This window comes from Podarcis bocagei (assembly GCF_964188305.1).
Source record: "Podarcis bocagei genome assembly, chromosome: 3".
In the NCBI taxonomy this organism is placed as follows: Eukaryota; Metazoa; Chordata; class Lepidosauria; order Squamata; family Lacertidae; genus Podarcis; species Podarcis bocagei.
The window spans coordinates 85,919,329-85,937,917 of record NC_138127.1 but is presented as its reverse complement, the minus strand read 5'-3'; the positions used below and the strand labels follow the sequence as shown (position 1 = coordinate 85,937,917).

Genomic DNA, 18,589 nt, shown 5'->3' with positions numbered 1-18,589 from the left:
CTCTGAGTGATCAGAAGGGCCCAGAAATATTTAAGTGTATGTTTTTATCTTGGTGTATATTTTGCACTTGGCTCTGGCTGGTGGATCTTGGGGTTTCAAAAAACAAAACAACCCCAAAGCAGATCCCACAAGCCAGAAGTCTGTCCGCACCTGAATTAGATAATGTACATGAAGCAGTTTGAATACTCAAGATGTGGTATATAGAATGTTAAGTCTTCTTTATCCGAACTAGATGAGGCAGGCAGAGATTGATGCTTTTTTCCTAATTCCAATTAGCTTCCCATATGCAACTGGTACTTAATCCTTGGGGAAATCTATGCTTCTTCAGACCTTCGTTGTTCCCCAAACTACACATTTTGCGGGCCAAACACCAAATAAGACTTGCCCAGTTCCCATGAGGCTGGCACCATAAGACAAAAGGTTCTGGTACATTTAGTAGTAGTAATAATAATAATAATAATAATAATAATAATAATAATAATAATAATAATGTAGAGCACAGGTAGATTGAAGCTTGCACCAGCCCCAGCCAATATGGTCAATGGCCATGGATCATGGGAACTGTAGTCCAACAACATCTGGAGGGCACAATGTTGGCTACCCTTGCTGTAGAGTTTAGCCAGCGTAGAGTTTCCATGATGCTCCCACATGATATTAACAACATCTGCACATTAAGCAGTGCCCTCAAGCTTCAGTTTGAAGGGCATCCGGCAACAGGATTCACTGACTGGATGCTTAACTTTTTGTTCAAAACTTGCAGTGACTTCACACTACCGGATTCAACTCTAGAAATTATATTTCCATATGCACCTGACATCTAGAAGCTATGGCAACAGTGGCCATCCTTATTAACTAGTAACAATTTAAATGACCTCATGGAAGTCCATTTTTGTGAAATGGGTCTATTTCACAGAACTGCGATTAACTTTGAAAATTAATATAACTTTATTGATGGTTTCATGGGGTTCACCATCACGGTGTTTTTCCTTAGTTCTGGCAACATAGGTTGTTTGTTTTGTTTTTTGGAAACAATCGAAACAAATACAACACAGAATACGGAAAGCTACCTGAGTCCCTGATCCGTTTCTCCATAGTCGTCAAGGTAAGGAGGAGCATAGAAGCAGCCCTTTGTTTTTCCAGCTAAGAATAGCACTTGACACTCCCGTACTCTGAAAAGATCACACAAAAGAGGACGTCCTGGTTAATGTAACTCCGTATGTCTCTTAAATCAATAATCCCACCAGCAATTAGAGGTTAAAGTTCATCAAAAGCAGAAGAAATGAGGCATTTTCACAGAACCACAGCCTGTGCCTCCTCAATGAGCAGCTGCGTGAGATGAGTGCAGAGTGAATGCGCAGGTCAATTCTGTGTCCAGGGCAGCTGCCTACCAGCTCCGAGACCCTATCTGCCTGCGGACTGTCTTGCCAGAGTGAATGCTCTGATTATCTCCCGCTTGGACTATTGCAATGTGCTCTATGTGGGGCTACCTTTGAAGGTGACATGGAAACTGCAACTAATCCAGAATGTGGCAGCTAGATTGGTGACTGGGAGCGGCCAAGACCACATAACAACTGCTAACAACACCTTGAAGATCCTGGGCCCCAGGGAAATTAGACTGGCTTTGACTAGAGCCAGGGCCTTTTAGGCTGTGGCTCCAGCCTGGTGGAACGCTTTCCCACAAGAGACCAGGGCCCTGCGGGATTTGACATCTTTCCGCAGGGCCTGCAAGACGGAGCCATTCCGCCAGGCCTTTGGGCAGGATGCAGTTTGATTTACTTTCCTTTGTATAAAACAAGCCTGAAGGAGGCCCCCAACCCGCTCACAGGTCCTTGTATGATCAGTGGAAACAGTTGCCCCTGGCAAGTATCAACCTCTCTGAGTTACAACCTGATAATTGCCACCTGCCCAGATTTTAACTTGTCTGAATTAATTTTAAGATGTATTTTAATTAACTGATGTCTGTTTTTATGCGTATTGTGTTGTTTTTATGATGTTATCCGCTCTGAGCCCAGCCTCAGCCAGAGAGGGTCTGAATCAAATAAATTATTATTACTATTACACTGGTCCTGAAAGACCTACATTGGCTCCCAGTACGTTTCGAAGCACAATTCAAAGTGTTGGTGCTGACCTTTAAAGCCCTAAATGGCCTCGGCCAAGTATACCTGAAGGAGCGTCTGCACCTCCATCATTCTGCCTGGACACTGAGGTCCAGTGCCGAGGGCCTTCTCATGGTTCGCTCACTGTGAGAAGCCAAGTTACATGAAACCAGGCAGAGGGCCTTCTCGGTAGTGGTGCCCGCCCTGTGGAACGCCCTCCCACCAGATGTCAAGGAAATAAACAACTATCTGACTTTTATAATACTCTGTTGGGAGCCGCCCAGAGTGGCTGGGGAAACCCAGGCAGATGGGCGGGATATATTTAATATATTACCTTATTATCATTAAAAACAAATCCTACAACTTAAGTCTCCTCTCGCTGTGGGAGAGGTGTGACTGTCCATTGGAACTATTCAAGTGCAACCACCCTCTTACCTGAGAAAAATTCCTACTCCAGAGCCACAGATAAACGTATGTGCAGTACAGGCTCCTACGTCTTCTCCTTCCAGCTCTGTTTGACAACAGTAGCTCTGAGAACACAACATGGTCCCACATACAAGGCACAACGTTGGTGCTCTACTTTTATCACCACCTGACTTCGGACACCTTTGTAAGAAACAAAAAGATGTGACATTTATATTTAATATCTACTTGGGTAAGTTTCACTGTGACTATTATAATATACTCCATTTAGTTCATGTCTTGGATCCAAAGACGAGTGAATGGAACTTCACTCAGGCAATGAGATTTTCTAACTCCCTTCTCCTAACTGCTTCCTGCTGTCATCACTTTCCCCTCCTCACAAAAGCTGATCCTTGAGTATGGAAGAACCTCTGAAACAGGACAGGATCCAGCAGGGAGGGAGAATGGGAAGAGACTGGAGTTGGGGCACAGGGAGATGCCTCTTGTGAGCCGAAATGCCTTTTTGCTCATGGAGGGGGGAGAAGCTAAGCAACAATGCACCTCACATAAGCAAGAGCAGAAGATAAAGCACTATTTGATACCTCTTTCACAACAAATCGAGAAATCCCCTTTTGCCCATGGAGAGCACATTTGGGCCCAAGCCTTTATTTTGAAAATTTAAAAACATGTAAAATGTGTTTAGTATTTTTAAGGTTACAGAAAGTGAGGAGCTGAACAAAGCATTCATGAAAGTTTTAATAAAACTTTCAACTTTTTCAAAACTTTAAGAACCCCTTCAACTGAAGATGCCAAGGACTGCAAAGGTTATATATCCTGTCGCTGAGCTGCAGCCTGGTTTCAGAATTATTTCAATAAAAATCAAGGTGGTCATAAGGAATTGCATAAGACTTACGAAAAGTTAGAAGCTTGATTGATGAGGCTACTGTAATCATCGGGAAGGTCTATTAATTTGTTAGATTCTCGCGGGTAGCTAAAATGAAACGAACCAATAATACACATTAATACATTTCAAACTTGGCTTCGGTATGTAAACAGTTTGATCTATTACTGTACATTTGGATTCACTGTTAAGCTATTATGTAGTATTGACAATTTTTTATTATTGAAAGACCTTTAACTACAAGCCTAGTGAGATCAGCTTGGGTGACCCTTGCCTTTTTGTGGGAGGGGGCAGTTCCTGCTGCTCTGAAGGAGGCGATGATACAGCCACGCCTGAAGACTACCTTCCCCAGACGCAAGGGTATGCAACAACTACTGCCCAGTCACAAATATCTCCTTCCTGGGCAAGGGGCCTGAGAAGGTGGTGGCTGCCCACATTCAAACATGCTTGGCAGAAATGAATGACCTGGCCTTATTTCAATCGGGCTTCAATTTCAATCTGTCATTATCTGCATCAGGACAGGCAACAAAAACACTGGAAAGATGTAAATGAGATAGCAAACAGAGGCATGCAGTAGAAAAGAGCAATAGGAAGGTATGGTAACTATTAGGAAGAGGGAAGCACCAATGGGACTGATACTTGTCTGCTCATTCAGCTGATGAACTTTTCCGATCATGTTCCCACATTGGTAGGCTTCTTTCAAGGACGGCATCACTGTATGCAATCCCCTTACTCTAGCACTAGAAACTCCATCATGGATTTATACACTCCCTTTTAAGAAAACAGCTAATTAGGCTAACTGGACCTACAATGTAAGAAGCAGGGTAGGGGGAGGATGGGGTACCCACACAGCCTATGAACAAACTCCAACTAAAGGCCAAAAGGGATGTGGCAGACTTGCAGTCTGCCCCATTCACAGATAAAACAGGGGTGAGCAGCATGTCTTACACACCCCTGAATCTTTCCCTCCTGCTGGTTTTCTCTTACTTACCTTATGGCTTGTCTCTGACCTTGCAGGTATCTTTTTACTTCATCATTATTACACCAGCTGTTAATGGAAAGGGGGGCGGGAAGGTTAGGGTTCATTCTTGTAGGAGCCAACTGAGAACTACATGATTCCAGATCCTGCATCCAGAATTTCCATTTGCGAAAGGGCATCTCTGGATCAAACCCGTTGTAATTTAAATACTCTTAATGCTGTGAAATTTCTCAAAAACAGCTTTTAGCATTCCAACAGCAGCAGAAGATTTCACATATTGGGGGGTTGGGGAGGAGATCTCCTGTGGTATAGGCTGTCTATTGCAACCCCATCACAAAATCTTGCAACAGCTGTATGCCACCATTAGAATGATAGCTATCTCCAAGATCTTGCATTTGGGAACTATACCTCAATGCAATGAGGTAGTACCAATCCTTATAGCTGTGTGATGCAAAATACTCACATTTGCCTGTAACAGCACAGGACAGTGCAATTGCTGCCCTGCACTATTTTAAATAAGCATGTGTCTGCTGGCACAGTGATTTATAATGTTTAACTATCAGGTTGTCTCCAAATGCACACACTGCTAGTTCTGTCATCTGATATAAACGCTCTGCAAAAAAAGGTGTTTTTCCACTGTATATTTATTTAAATTGAAATAATAAATATCATTCCCACCTTTCAACTAGCGTATCTGTAATTTTGCTGTTTTCTTGAAAAAGGCAAACGAGGTTGTTTGGCAAAGAGAGATAGCTACATAAATGTTCAAACTGGTTTGCCCCGCTGACTGCAACGGGAGAGAGAAAAAAGAAAGATATATTATGATGATGGTTAGATGAATCAATCATCTGTAAGGAAATCCCCAAACACACATGTACGCACGTGTATAATTTCCGGAGAAGTAGCCATTTTGCAGTCTTTAAGATTCCACAAAAATAGTTATGCTTTGTGCTGCAGTAGACTAACATTTAAGAGGGAATAAGCTTTCATGGACTACAGTTTGCGTCGCTAGATGCTTTTATTTATTCAGTTCATAAAATTTATATACTGCTGGGGAGGGGGGCAGACCTCAAAGAGATGCATTAAATGACATCCTGAGTTACAGGTATATACATTGTTGTGATTCAGCAGTTTCATATTGCAGTTTCCCTTTTCCAGCATGATCACCTTAAGGTTGGTTACAGACTATTTTGTGATTGAAAATTCCCTCCAATGGTTTGCATAGAGGCTCTGTGCAGAAGCTGACCTGTCTGTCCTATGTAGAATGTGCAAGGGGATTGTTGGTAGAGGATATGTATCATATTGTAAGATGTGCAGGTAAAAGAACCCATATTTCCAATGAGATGAACTGAATTAGCGAAATATAGCAACAACCAAGGGTAAACTAATAGGCCCACATGCAAAGCCCAACTGAAGTCCCCTTGAAATTAATGGGACATAAAATTAGTCATGACAAGCTATTTATTTTAATGGCACTTAAGCACAATTAATGTTCTCTGGATTTGAGCCACTTTAGTTTATATTTAGCTCTTTACACCTGGTATGGTAATTCTGCAAGGTTATTGTTTTTCATTTTTGTTCCTTATTTAATTCATATTTTGTTCACAAGTGTAAGCTATCCAAAATTTAATTATCCACTACTGCACTGCCTAGAAAATCACATTACACCTCACTTCCATTTTCAAGACAAATTAGTTATAATACTGAATATACAAAGCTGCAATTCATTCTTTAGTGTTTAAAATTACACTTCACCAGCCACTCACATTATTGCTTCAAAGTGGCTAACTGATTTTATACCTTGCAATTCTGGTGGTACTGGAACACCATTTAAATAGTGGAAGAACATAGCAGAGCACCTCAGAAAAGGCATGATCCCAGCTTTTATACTTCTCCATAGATGCCATCCAGAGGACATTTCTTTGAAGGCACTAAGAATAAAAACAGATATAGAATTTTTGTGAAATCAATCTTAAAAGTTACACAAAAGGCCACAAACATTTAATTGATTTTGCATTTCATCAATTAAGTGCCCCGGCAGGGAAATAAAGGGTGTGATCCAACTGGTGCCCTTGTGCTCACAGAATGACTATTTATCCAGCGGATGCCTTTGCTAATGGGATAGCAGGGCCCTGTTCTGGAATGTCTCCAAATTCTGTAGAGCTGTTTTAGGGGTGCTGTGGAGTCGAGGTGATACAGGAAAATCAGCAATATAATAATAATATTCCTTTATTTTCCATTAGTGAAAGCTTTCACTGGGTGAAACGAGTGCAAGGGCACCAATTGGATTCCACCCCAAATCTTCTGACTTCATTGTTTTTTAAAGTAGATTCAAAGTCAAAACACTATTGCCTGTTCAGTCCCAGGGCTACCCCCCCACATCTTTAATAACCCCACAGTAACTAAGGCCCCATCTACATTATACATGTAAAGCAGTATCATGTCACTGAGCTAGCCCTGAGCTCATTTGGTAGAACATGAGACTCTCAATCTCTGGCGTCGTGGGTTCGAGCCCAACATTGGGGTCTTTCAAGCCCTAAACCAGAACACCTGAAAGACTGCCTGCTCATCAGAGCTTATCTGAAATAGCCAGCAGAGAGTTTTCTCCATGTGGCTCCACCTCTGGAGAATAAGAAATGAGCTTCCACATATAATAAGCTTGGAGAAGGTAAGTGAAGTAGAACAATGTATGGAAAGGCTGCACCAAAAGTTATGATTTTACCTTCCTGCATACCGGCCAATACATTTATGCAAAGCAAGAACTGCTTCTTCTTCACCAGTAGGATTTTCTTGGTCCATGCCATTTTCTTCTGAAAAAGTGAACAAAGTAAGTCTAAACCTAATTGTAGTGACCACAGTTGTGGATGCTTCACCAGAGAACCTTGTGCAATTTGAAAACTTGCTAAATCTATATAACAAGAACATAGTAGCATTAACAAAAAGTTGCACTGGAGCTATGCTTTTCGTTTCATAAAGCATAACCGCAACTATCACAATATACACCTGCTTCACGGTTAACCATTATTTTGCCCAAGAAGCCATAATTATTTCTCTTCCCTTCTCCAGTTTCCCTTCATGCACAAATCAGCATAACTTTAAACAGAACACATTACCTGTGGATGAGGTAAGCATTATTTGTACAATATGTGCCATAGTAACAAGGTGGAAGATATGAATATCTCCAGTACCAAGACTAACTCCTGAAAAATCCTGACTGTGTACAGCAGGGAAAGAGAGCACCAAGCACACCTGTAGACAAGGGGAAAATCTATAAGAGACAGAACGATTGAATTCTCTCATCCATTCCCCATTTACGTCTGCTTAACCCAATCCCGCAAAGCCATCTTTTCAGCATCCTTACATAAAGCAACAATGTTAACTACTGACCCACTACTTCAGTAAACCAAAGGAAAAGTCACTCATACATCAAGTATTTACTTCCTGTTGCGAGACTCTGACCTGCAACCTTTCTTTTCTGCTGTTTTTCATAAAAATATTTTGCTAGACATTATTTCCAGTGCGCAGGACTTTCTTTCCAAAAGTTAAGCTAATGATATATGGCATACAGGATTGCAGCACTGTCAGAATTTATAAAGGTACTTACCAATAAATGAAACATGTCGATATCAAGAATGCAAGCAAGATTCCCACTTTTTTCATTAGGCACCAGCGCTGGATATTTAAAATACAAAATGGTTCCTGATGTCAGAATTTTATTATTCTACATTTAATTTCTGAAACTGTAGACTGTTTTCTAACCTATCTAATGGCACCTGAGCTTCAGAGTAGCATTGCTGAGTCTGAAGTAGATTTAGTGGGTGATAATACACCTAAGTCACACTCAGAAATCAATGGCTATTACTCAAGTCCCCAGTATTACCTTCAGTGGATGAAACTTTCAAAATATGGACCACAGTTACCATGAAGAAACACTCAGCTATGGACAATAATGCTTTGTCTCAGGAAAAATAAAAAAATTCCTTCCAGTAGCACCTTAAAGACCAACTAAGTTAGTTCTTGGTATGAGCTTTCGTGTGCATGCACACTTCTTCAGATACACTGAAACAGAAGTTGCCAGATCCTTCTATATAGTGAGAAGGTGGGGAGGGGTATTACTCAGAAGGGTGGTGGGAATGGGAGATTGGCAGATAGCTGAGATGAGCCTGTTGACGACTCTTAACGACTGCAATAGGTCTTACAGGAAAAGGCAAGGGGTGAGAAGGTGAAAAATGGCTTAGTCATGTATAATGAGATAAGAATACAATGTCTTTGTTCAGACCAGGTCTCTCCATGGTTTTAAGTTTGGTAATGAGTTGCAATTCAGCAGCTTCTCTTTCCAGTCTATTTCTGAAATTCCTTTGTAGTAAAACAGCTACTTTGAGATCTTGTATAGAATGTCCTGGGAGATTGAAGTGTTCTCCTACTGGTTTCTCTGTTTTGTGATTCTTGATGTCAGATTTATGTCCATTTATTCTTTGGCGTAAGGTTTGGCCTGTTTGTCCAATATAGAGAGCTGAAGGACACTGTTGGCATTTGATGGCATACACAATGTTAGACTATCTGCCAATCTCCCATTCCCACCACCCTTCTGAGTAATACCCCTCCCCACCTTCTCACTATATAGAAGGATCTGGCAACTTCTGTTTCAGTGTATCTGAAGAAGTGTGCATACACACAAAAGCTCATACCAAGAACTAACTTAGTTGGTCTTTAAGGTGCTACTGGAAGGAATTTTTTTATTTTTTGACTATGGCAGACCAACACGGCTACCTATCTGTAACTTGTCTCAGGAAGACACAGCACATCCACTTGGAAGACTATCAGCCAGGTGGGTTAGACACTGTCCTTGGATAGGTGGACTAATGGTCTCATGCAATTTAAATCAGCAACATGCTGATTGAGGGGAAGCCTATCTTGTCAGTTTGCATTTCTTAGTGCAGAAAGTATTGATCTGATGTGTAGAGATCTTTCCTATTCTAATTAATTCAAGAGGGTTCTGGAAGCTTCTCTGTGTGAAAGAAACAAACAAACAGAAGGTTCATGACGTTTGGGTTATTCCTTCAGAGAAACTGAGTACAGATGGCCTAAACTGGTTCTGTTCTGTCTTCTGTCAAGGGTCATGCTGACTATAAATGTAAGGCCAGAAGGAGCCTGGGCTTCACTTTCGCTTTCTATCTCTCTTCCTTCTGGTGTAGTGTTCTGTATATAGTGTTAAGCTTTACACTTATTATAAGTTATTATAAGTTTAAGTTAAGCCTGCTGCAACTGGATTTCTTATGGAAAGTGCCAATCCCGAATGTAATGGATTTGTGACCATTAAGCTCATTTGCCTTTAGTAGCAGTAAAGCTCTGCTGGATGAAATATAATTGCCTCTGGTCTATTTTTTGGGACTCTTGAAACGAGTTTAAGTTTTTACTCTGCTAACTATACACTGGAATCTACTCTGGATCCATATTGAGTAGAATTTCATAATTATGGATCCAAAATGTTATTTAAGAACGCACAAGCTTTTCTTCAAGTTTGGTTTCTCTGTCATAATTCTGAAATTGAGAAGAATTACTGTGATCTTGAACTTACATGAGAAAAGCCTGCCAAAGTGACCCTGTACTGCCGAGAGTGAAGAAACTGCCCAGTGTGCAGCTGCAAATCTCGTCAACGAAGTAAGGCAGTCATCCTGGAAGAGGACATAACCACAGTTGCAAGCAAGTACAGCAAACAAAGGGGCAGACAAAAGCAAACCTCGTTCCTTCACGCTGTTCAATGAAAATTAAGCCCTTTGGAAAATTCCTTGCTTTGCTGAAATTGTGGAGGTGACACATATTAATAATCTGTAACAGGTGGTTATTTTGTAATAGATGGCTATTTTTCTAAAACTACAGGGGATCCAAAATAAGTTAAAGTTATAACTTCACTATCTCTACTTATCCCTCAGTGCTTTAGCCTTAGCTGGTCGGCACATCGTACCTGTCTGCAAGATAAGTGTCCAAATAATGGTTTCTCTTCATCTGCTAAAATCCGTTCTGTGGAGGGCAAAAATAATAAGTTAAGTGAGAGTAGCAGAACACCTAAATGGATCTTGCTCCCCTGAGCGCCGACATTTTAACGAATGGTAAATTTGTTACCTATTGTTTGTATTGTATATGCACAACTGCCCCAGCACATTATAGGTACACGTAGATCGTCTTCATTGGGGTGAACCTTCAGGCCCACTTTGTATGTTGCAGTGCCAAATGTTTTCAGCATTTCCTTAATGCTTTCAGAATACGGATTCCTTAAATATGTGAAGAACACATACTATTAACTACAAGTTTAAAGCATGATTTTGAGAAGCTACACATTGGCTGGAATACATTCCTAGTCTAAAAGGTCAAGCATGCCCTAGACACAGAGTCTGTCCCAGCTAATGTGCCCTTTACATTATCTGCCATCCTTGTTTATTTGGATCTCAGAGTTTAGGAAGGTTTTAAACAGCATTTTTCAGAACACCTCTTGCTCACTGTATTCACTGTGAATAAATACTGCAAAAGTCCATTGATTTGGTGATACTGTTGTGCCAAAAGGGATAAGGACAATTAATTTATAATCTGGAGTAATCTTGGCTATGCTCTTTTTGCTAATTTTTGTTGTTGTTAGATGGCAATTTTATTCATTTATGTAAAGTAAAACTAAACATCCTTAATGATAAGTTATCCTCAGCTGTTGGACCTAGGTTTCCAACCAACTGAAAACCTTTGCAAAGTATTCCAGAGTGCTTTTATCACTCTCCACTGCACACTATTTTTAGCCTGAACTTAAATCAATATTTAGATTTATTGCAAATCTAAGTATCAGGATTCTGAACTGAATCTCCTTCTGCACACACACAACATTGGGTGATATCCCATGTCAGGCATACACAGAATATACCCACTGAAAATAAAATAATCTACTTTGAGTATGACTAACACCGGATATCACCCAGTGTCTGGATGTTTTGCTTTTTTTTCAACCACAGTTGCTCATCCTAAAATAAAAGACAAGTCAAGAAACTCACATCATATCCATTTGGCTTCTGTAAATGTTATGAACACCACATGCATTTTATAATTAAAAATGCCAAAATGTGTATATTTTGTCTTGTAGCTTATAAAAGAGTTCTTACATGCCCCTGGCCTGCTAGTGCTGAACAAAGTGTATTTAAATTGGTAGCAGGACAATTTGAAGTTCATTATTAATAAACAGATACATACTTTGGTTGGAACTCTGGTCTAAACCCTTCAGGTAGTTGCAGTTCATCCATTTTTTCTGAGCTACTACAAGAAGGTTTACCTGAAAGGTAAGCAAATGATACATTACTTTACTGTCATGTTAATACTATTGTTCATGATGTCTGCACTCTACAAACTGTAGAAAAAAAGCACTCTTGCCAACAGAGAGACCATCAGAACAGTCTCATTGCCAATTAGACACCCAAAAGGAAAAATCCCTTGAACCTGAACAGCAAACACACTATTTTTCACCACCTTTTCCTGAGAAGTGTGATAATGTAAGCAGAATTCACTTACTAGCACTTTCCTGATCTCGAAGCATACACAATGCTTTGATTTGCTGAGATATTGTTCTTATCCACTGAGCAAGATTTTGTTGACTTGAAAAATCTAACCTGTCAAGAACAAACATATACATATGAGCAGGGCATTCCCACAGGTGATTTCCTCACCAATTCAAGAACTCTGGGACAGGAAGAGAGAGGCAATGCACTTCCATTCCATTCCCTACCAGTTTCCTGAATTGTTTTTCTATCATGCTCTTGCATAACTCTGCTAGAAGGTGAACAAGAGACACAATGCAACCAGTGGTAGGAAATCAATGGTCTGAAACCAAGCATTATGAGGAACAGCTGATGGAATTGGGTATGTTTTTAGCCTCGAGAAGAGGAGACTGAGCAAGCTTGTTTTCTCCTGCTCCGGAGGGTAGGACCCGAATCAATGGAGAATTCAAGTTACAAGAAAGGAGATTCTGACTAAACATCAGGAAGAACTTGCCGATGCAACAGACTCCCTCAGGAGGTTGTGGACTTTCCTTCCTTGGAGGTTTTTAAGCACAGGTTGGCTGGCCATCAGCCATGGGTGCTTTAGCTGACATTCCTGCATTGGAGAGGGTTGGACTAGATGACCCTTCGGGTCCCTTCCAACTATGATTCTGTGAAATGACCACTCCAGGCTTTCATATACCAGTATAAATTAATACTAGCATTTATAAATATCTTGGGTTGGATCTATAGGTGCATGAAGAACTCTGCTAAATGGATGCTTCCATGGGCAGAAGAGAGAGAGAGGTTGGTTTTTGCCAATTCCCCCTTTGCCCTGAAGACCCCCATGTTTCCTGCAGATGGGTCCCATACTATGGAACAAGATGGAAGGTGGTGCAGGAAAGGGAATAGCAAAAATCAAATCAAATGCTCCTCTCCTTTCTCCAGTGGGTGTATCTGCTAGTTCCAAGTCACAGCAGGTCTGAATCTAACCCATTTTGTTTTTTCTCTGAACCACCACTACTAGTTGTTAAACATGTTGTATCTCAGACTTGGAGGCAGAAAACACAATGGATTCCTGTGGCGTTTGCCCTCCTAGGTGCGTGACATCATACTGGGTTCATAAGGAAAGGGTTAACTAATTGTAAAATGACTAACCAATGAGAACTCAAGGGGCAGAGTTAACTGTGTATAAGGTTTAAGCACAGAGGTTTTTTTTGGAGAGAGAGAGCTAGAGTTAGGGTGGTTGAGAAGACAGTCTGGAGTTAGACGAGACAGAGAAGATAAGTCTGTGGGTTGGGCTAGTCTGGTGCGAGAAAGGGAGTGAATTTGTTAAGAGGAGTCAGTCAAACAGTTGAGATAATCAGGCAGAAGGTATTAGGAAGGTATAGGCCGGTAAAGAAACTAAAGTTAAGTTACTGACAGGAATATTATCTGAGAAACCATAAACTTGTTAATGTTTGTAAAATAAACTTGTTTTTTGGTTCACTTTTAACAACTGTCTGGACTCAGTGTTTTACCAGAGAGTAACGGGTTGGTGGCAGCGGAGAAGCGAGCACAGTGGTGGCACAGGGATCAATAGACCGTTAATCATCCGGGGACCCTATGTGATCGCCACAATTACTATCAGAAATCAAATGGATTATGTTAAGAGCTGTTTCCTCAGGAGACTTAGTATCAGTTTCTCCAAAAGTATTTCCTGTGGCCATCATGCAGAAGCCAGTATTCAACAGAAGAAGAAAAACAACAACTATGTCATAAGGATTAGAGGGCGAGTGTGACGGATTCTACTCTGGCACAGCAAATCTTTTAATGCAGCTCTCTGACCTATTAAGCATATGATTACTGATGTTTACCTATCAGCGCTAAGGTTTTGCCACGTGTGACTTTGCTTTGCCAATCTTTTGCAGCTTTTGCTAGGGCAAACCAAAACAAGCTGAAAGCATGCACAACTTTTACAACAGAGCACCAATGATACGTTAGGACTACGTATGTTAAGAGATATCACAGTAATCTGTGACAACATAAAGCATTAATGTTGCCCTTAATGGACAACATTTTTTAAACATTAAGATAAAATGCTTTAAAAATAAAATAGGCTTCTAAATATATATGGTTGCATCCCAAAGCTGTGTAAAGGGAGTTGTGCTAATGCAATGGGACTTCTCCTCCTTCTCCTCCCTGCTGCAGTCCCTGTGTGTTGCCAGGATCTGCTTCACAGTCTTCCCCAACCCTCTGGGGCAGGTTTTGAGAGTGCATGGAGTGGGGAATCCTGGGGAAAGGAAAGGAAGGGGAAGTCCAGTTGTGGGAGCAGAAGTATTCTGCTGGCAACACCGATACAACTTCATGGCTTAATAGTTCTGACAATTGCAGCAGCACTTCATCATAAAACTCTTGAACTCGAATGTGTCCGCAGGCTTCAATCTACCCATCTAGTCTCCAATCAATACAGTCTGTTTTCTCCCACTACACATGTTAAAATGTAACACAGCCCAGAAGGTAATAAGTTAAAAATACAAGGCTACTATAACACAGACAAAAACAATAAAAAGCAGGCATCAACGCCAAATGATACCCTCTTTGGCTTTGCTGTTTACACATTATTTTTATATAAATGTATACATATGCATATACATTTATACACATACATTTCTATACCTATCTGCTAATTCCCTTGTAACTATACTCCTCAAAGGAGAGTAAGATTGCCAGGATGATTGGCCTAGGATTGTTAAGACTACTGAATGATTTCAAGACTACTAAGCATTTCATAACCACACAAAAATCTTTAATAAGCTGTGATGTCAAATTAAGAATACCTGATGTTTCCCCAACATTAAAGAGAACACAGCACACACCCAGCATCTATCAGACACTCTCCGGAGTTGCATCCAATTTGTGCCCTTGCACCAGATCTTTTGAACAAACAAGCAGCATCCACTAACAGAGGTGATTTTTTCCTCTATACACGCCCCTCCTTTCCTGCAGCTCTTGGGACCGATCCTCAAAATCAGTTCTGGGTGGTCCCCCCATCCTTCAGGAAAGAAGCGCTAGTTTTTTTTTTAATCAAACCAACAGTGTAGCTAAGAAAGGGTAACTGACCTGTTAAACAAACTCCTTGGGGGAGGAAGTAGAGGGATGACCGTGTTGCTTAAACATTCACAAAGGGGACAAAGGAATTCACCATTTTCTACATCGTAACTTGTGTGCACACGTAATCTTTGTTGTCGCCTTTGCTCTTTTGCTTGTACGGCGTCAAAATACCTATGGAGAGCAGCATAAGTTAAAACTTTGCAAAATGAATTCCACAAGATACCACTGAACGCTACTTTGCTGCCTTCATCAACACAATAGACATCTTCTCCAGCGTGTCAAGTCCTTCTTAGAAGGTTTGCAGTACTGGCCAGCCAAATGCAGCATACAGAACCTCTCAATTATGGGACACTTCAATACAAGAATAGTATCACCAGCAGGAAGCATGTCTCAAAATGGGAATTCACTGCGACGAAACCTTTCCATTTGGGCACATCTTTAGAAATAAGCTCAATGAGCAAGGTCAAAAACAGCTGGGCATACATAACCTAACATTAGTATATGCTTCGGGAATGCATACATCCTTGGGAAGAATGATGAGAAAACACATAAGTTTCCTTTCACCAAGGTTAGAGGAATAAAGGAAATAGTAAGACACGGAGTGCAAATGTTCTTTACCTAATTTAATTTTTCTTATGCAAGACTGCAGCAACTCAATTTATTTCGGGCTAATGAACAGTGAAGTTGCAGCATTTTTAAAAAAGATGTAGTGTTCTCTCAGCCATGCTTTACATTTGTCTTCAAAATGTTAAAATATATAGAGACAAAATGGAGTTTACTACAGAAACTTTTTTGTACGAAGAAAATTTAAACATTCTTCTGGTGTGGGGATGGTTATAGGTAAAAGGTATTTGCTGCCGGATTGGTCAGTCAATTTCCTTTTCTTCCCTTCATCCAATTCTTGCTCCTAAGCTTTGTTCCTGTTAGAGATTTGTTACAAAATAAAACCAGTGTCTCAAAATTCTTCTCTGCCCCATTAACAGGTAGGCAGTCTGCTGCCCAAAGTGACCCTAATCTTCACCTGACCTTCTGATCAGTCTGCAGATATGCACTATACGTAGAGCCAAAACATTATGAGGCCTGTAACATGCAGCCATGGACTTTGGAAGATGATCAAAAGGGGGGTGAACTTCTCAGGCAGGGACATCATGAATTACTTGAGTGGCTGTACATGAATACTTAGTCAAGTGCATCAGACCACAGAGCAAAACTGTGCTAAATTGACATCTCTTAAATGTTTAAAATGAAAGTTACCTTTGCCAGCAGTGGGCATGCATAATGTGTCCACAGCTACCAGTGTATGTTCCACATGACAGGTCCGGGTGCATGAACAATGGATCATATTTTTCTGCATGTAAAGACATTTTAAGAAAAACATTAGAAGGAAAAACTGCAAATTTTACTCACATCGATTTTGAAAATACTTTTAAATTATTAAGGAATTAACATCTTAAATCAAAGAATTATTTAAAATTTATTTCCCATGTAGCTCATGGCTAATACACATGCACTAGACTCAGCCACTGAGAAAATCCTGGTGGTCCAAGACCTATGTATTAAGCTAGAACCAGGGTAATTTTAAATATTTGATGATGATGATGATATATTTATTTACACCCTGCCTTTTCCCCTGATGTGGCTTACAGATAAAAGCAAGAATCACCAAAAGCATAGAAAAAACATCTATTAAAAACAATTAAACATTAATAGAATTAAAACTACAGTATATAAATACATACATTGAACAGAATCTTCCTAGTTATTATTCAAATCTAGGAGACCTACCGAAATCACACACAACGACAAAGATGGATATCCAGTATCACAATATTGCCTCTACTTACCAGGATCTGGAATCACTTTACTTCTGTTTTTAGACAAGACTGTCGATCTTTGAACAAATGCTGCCAGCACCATGGCTCTGTTATCCACCTTAACCTCCTGTTCTTCTTGGCATAAGATACAGGTAACAACTTGCCTCTGTGCAGTCACTTTAGTTTGCTCAGGACCCAAAGCTGTAAGCTTGGTATCTGAAACTGAAGGACTAGAATCAAATGATATTAGTAAGTATTTCACTGGAATGTTTTCCAAACTAAGGCAATAGTTCAGTTCATCGTATGCAGCTGCCAATGCAAACATTTTAATTTGGATATGATGAAGCATATGCCTTAAGAAAACTTTAAGAAGAGTCCTACTTTTTTAAAAAAATAAATAAATCTAAGGAGCTCTCCATAGTGTCACAGTTAAAAGCAGCACTCTTGAAAGTGTTTAGATTCAAAGCACATAGCATACACAAGCACATCTCATATTATTTTGGTAGAAGTGATTGTGGATGTTTAAGGGCTCCCTCCTCTCTTGTCCTTCTTCCAGCATCCTCCTCCACTGGATTGGAAACTCTTCTGTTTGCACATGACACTCTTAGGATCCAAGCTTAAGAAATTATAAACACCGGCTAGAGTGAAAATGCCGTTGCACAATGTCAAAGTGAAGTGTCTACTACAAAGGGAGAGACACTGCTTGTCACTTTCATCTTACCTATTATCATGCACTCTGGAGGTAGAAGTTTCAAGTTCATCCATAGTCTGCTGGAAGAGCTCTTTGTTCTCATCAATGAAGTGTCGCTGCATCTCAGACATCTGTGCCATGATCTTCTCTCTGCGCAGCCTGGCAATCTCGGCTTTTCTCTTTCTCTCGGCCTTTTCTTTATCTCGTGTGCTCTACAGAGTTGTTACGTTGACAAACACAGCTGATTTTAACCGATCATCGTTTATGCATGGATTTCACAATTTACGGGTGTCTTGACATTAAAAAAAAACCCGCGCAAAATAAGCCAAATTTTCTGTACTTGCCCCACACCTGACGTCAAATATCATGCCAGCTGTGGGATACGTGGATGTGGTTTATGAGAAATGGCCTCATGAGCCAAATATGTATCTGTGCCAGGCCTAACTAGCAGTTACAGTTGCCAGGGTGGTGGTGTTCATCTTATCCCGTTGCCTGTGTTGCTTCTGCTTATCAGGAGGTGTAGGGGCAAGGCAGTGGCAAGGTTGGTGCGGTGCTAATGCACCAGGAGCATTGGACATTTCCCTCCCTCTTTCCCTCCTGCTAGGCAACAGCTGCCCCACTTACTACTACTGCCGATCAGGCCCTTAGGACACAGGTTTCCCATCAACATGGGTAACATAAACTCCTCCCCGCACTACAAATTCCCCTAAATCTATCTGTTAAGATATAAGTGTATTTAATGAATGGTCACTACTAGGTTAAGTACTCAATGGTTTTATTTTTACCTCTTCCATAATATTTCCCTCTGTCTCCGATACAGGACTTGCAGAAGATCTCTCTCTGAGCTTCTTAACAGCATTAAAAGTCTGGAACAAGGAAATTCATATTGTTTGCAATTTAAATATTGTAACTTTCCTGTTACTCATAAAGATGGAGCACAATTTACCTTCAGTATCCATCTGATCATATCTTTGTGGACTTCCAGGTGCGGTGCATTTTGCAAAGTTTCTAGCATTGCTAATATACTTGGGGAATTGCGGGGTGTCTCACCAGGCCCTGTTTCAAACAAGGGTAAGAGGAAACAACAACACTATTACTATAC

The 18,589-nt window shown here is 40.5% G+C and overlaps 1 protein-coding gene across 3 annotated transcripts in view; it reads right to left on the bottom strand.

Annotated features, from left to right (window-relative positions):
- The window catches only part of UBR2 (ubiquitin protein ligase E3 component n-recognin 2), a 54,963-nt gene that overhangs the window by 2,798 nt on the left and 33,576 nt on the right, over positions 1-18,589 (bottom strand). For 2 of the 3 annotated variants that reach the window (XM_081185949.1, XM_081185948.1), the window contains exons 27-46: positions 18,434-18,543; positions 18,273-18,353; positions 17,518-17,699; positions 16,827-17,026; positions 16,237-16,330; positions 14,992-15,153; positions 11,924-12,021; positions 11,609-11,687; positions 10,502-10,650; positions 10,344-10,399; positions 9,957-10,053; positions 7,983-8,050; positions 7,492-7,627; positions 7,101-7,188; positions 6,179-6,309; positions 5,057-5,165; positions 4,391-4,447; positions 3,412-3,489; positions 2,532-2,702; positions 1,068-1,169 (exon numbers count right to left, since the gene is read on the bottom strand). In XM_081185949.1, coding sequence (XP_081042075.1) covers positions 1,068-1,169; positions 2,532-2,702; positions 3,412-3,489; positions 4,391-4,447; positions 5,057-5,165; positions 6,179-6,309; positions 7,101-7,188; positions 7,492-7,627; positions 7,983-8,050; positions 9,957-10,053; positions 10,344-10,399; positions 10,502-10,650; positions 11,609-11,687; positions 11,924-12,021; positions 14,992-15,153; positions 16,237-16,330; positions 16,827-17,026; positions 17,518-17,699; positions 18,273-18,353; positions 18,434-18,543 — 2,248 coding nt within the window. Of the gene's footprint in view, positions 1-1,067; positions 1,170-2,531; positions 2,703-3,411; positions 3,490-4,390; positions 4,448-5,056; positions 5,166-6,178; positions 6,310-7,100; positions 7,189-7,491; positions 7,628-7,982; positions 8,051-9,956; positions 10,054-10,343; positions 10,400-10,501; positions 10,651-11,608; positions 11,688-11,923; positions 12,022-14,991; positions 15,154-16,236; positions 16,331-16,826; positions 17,027-17,517; positions 17,700-18,272; positions 18,354-18,433; positions 18,544-18,589 lie in introns of those variants that run through there. The other variant, XM_081185950.1, reaches the window with a different exon arrangement.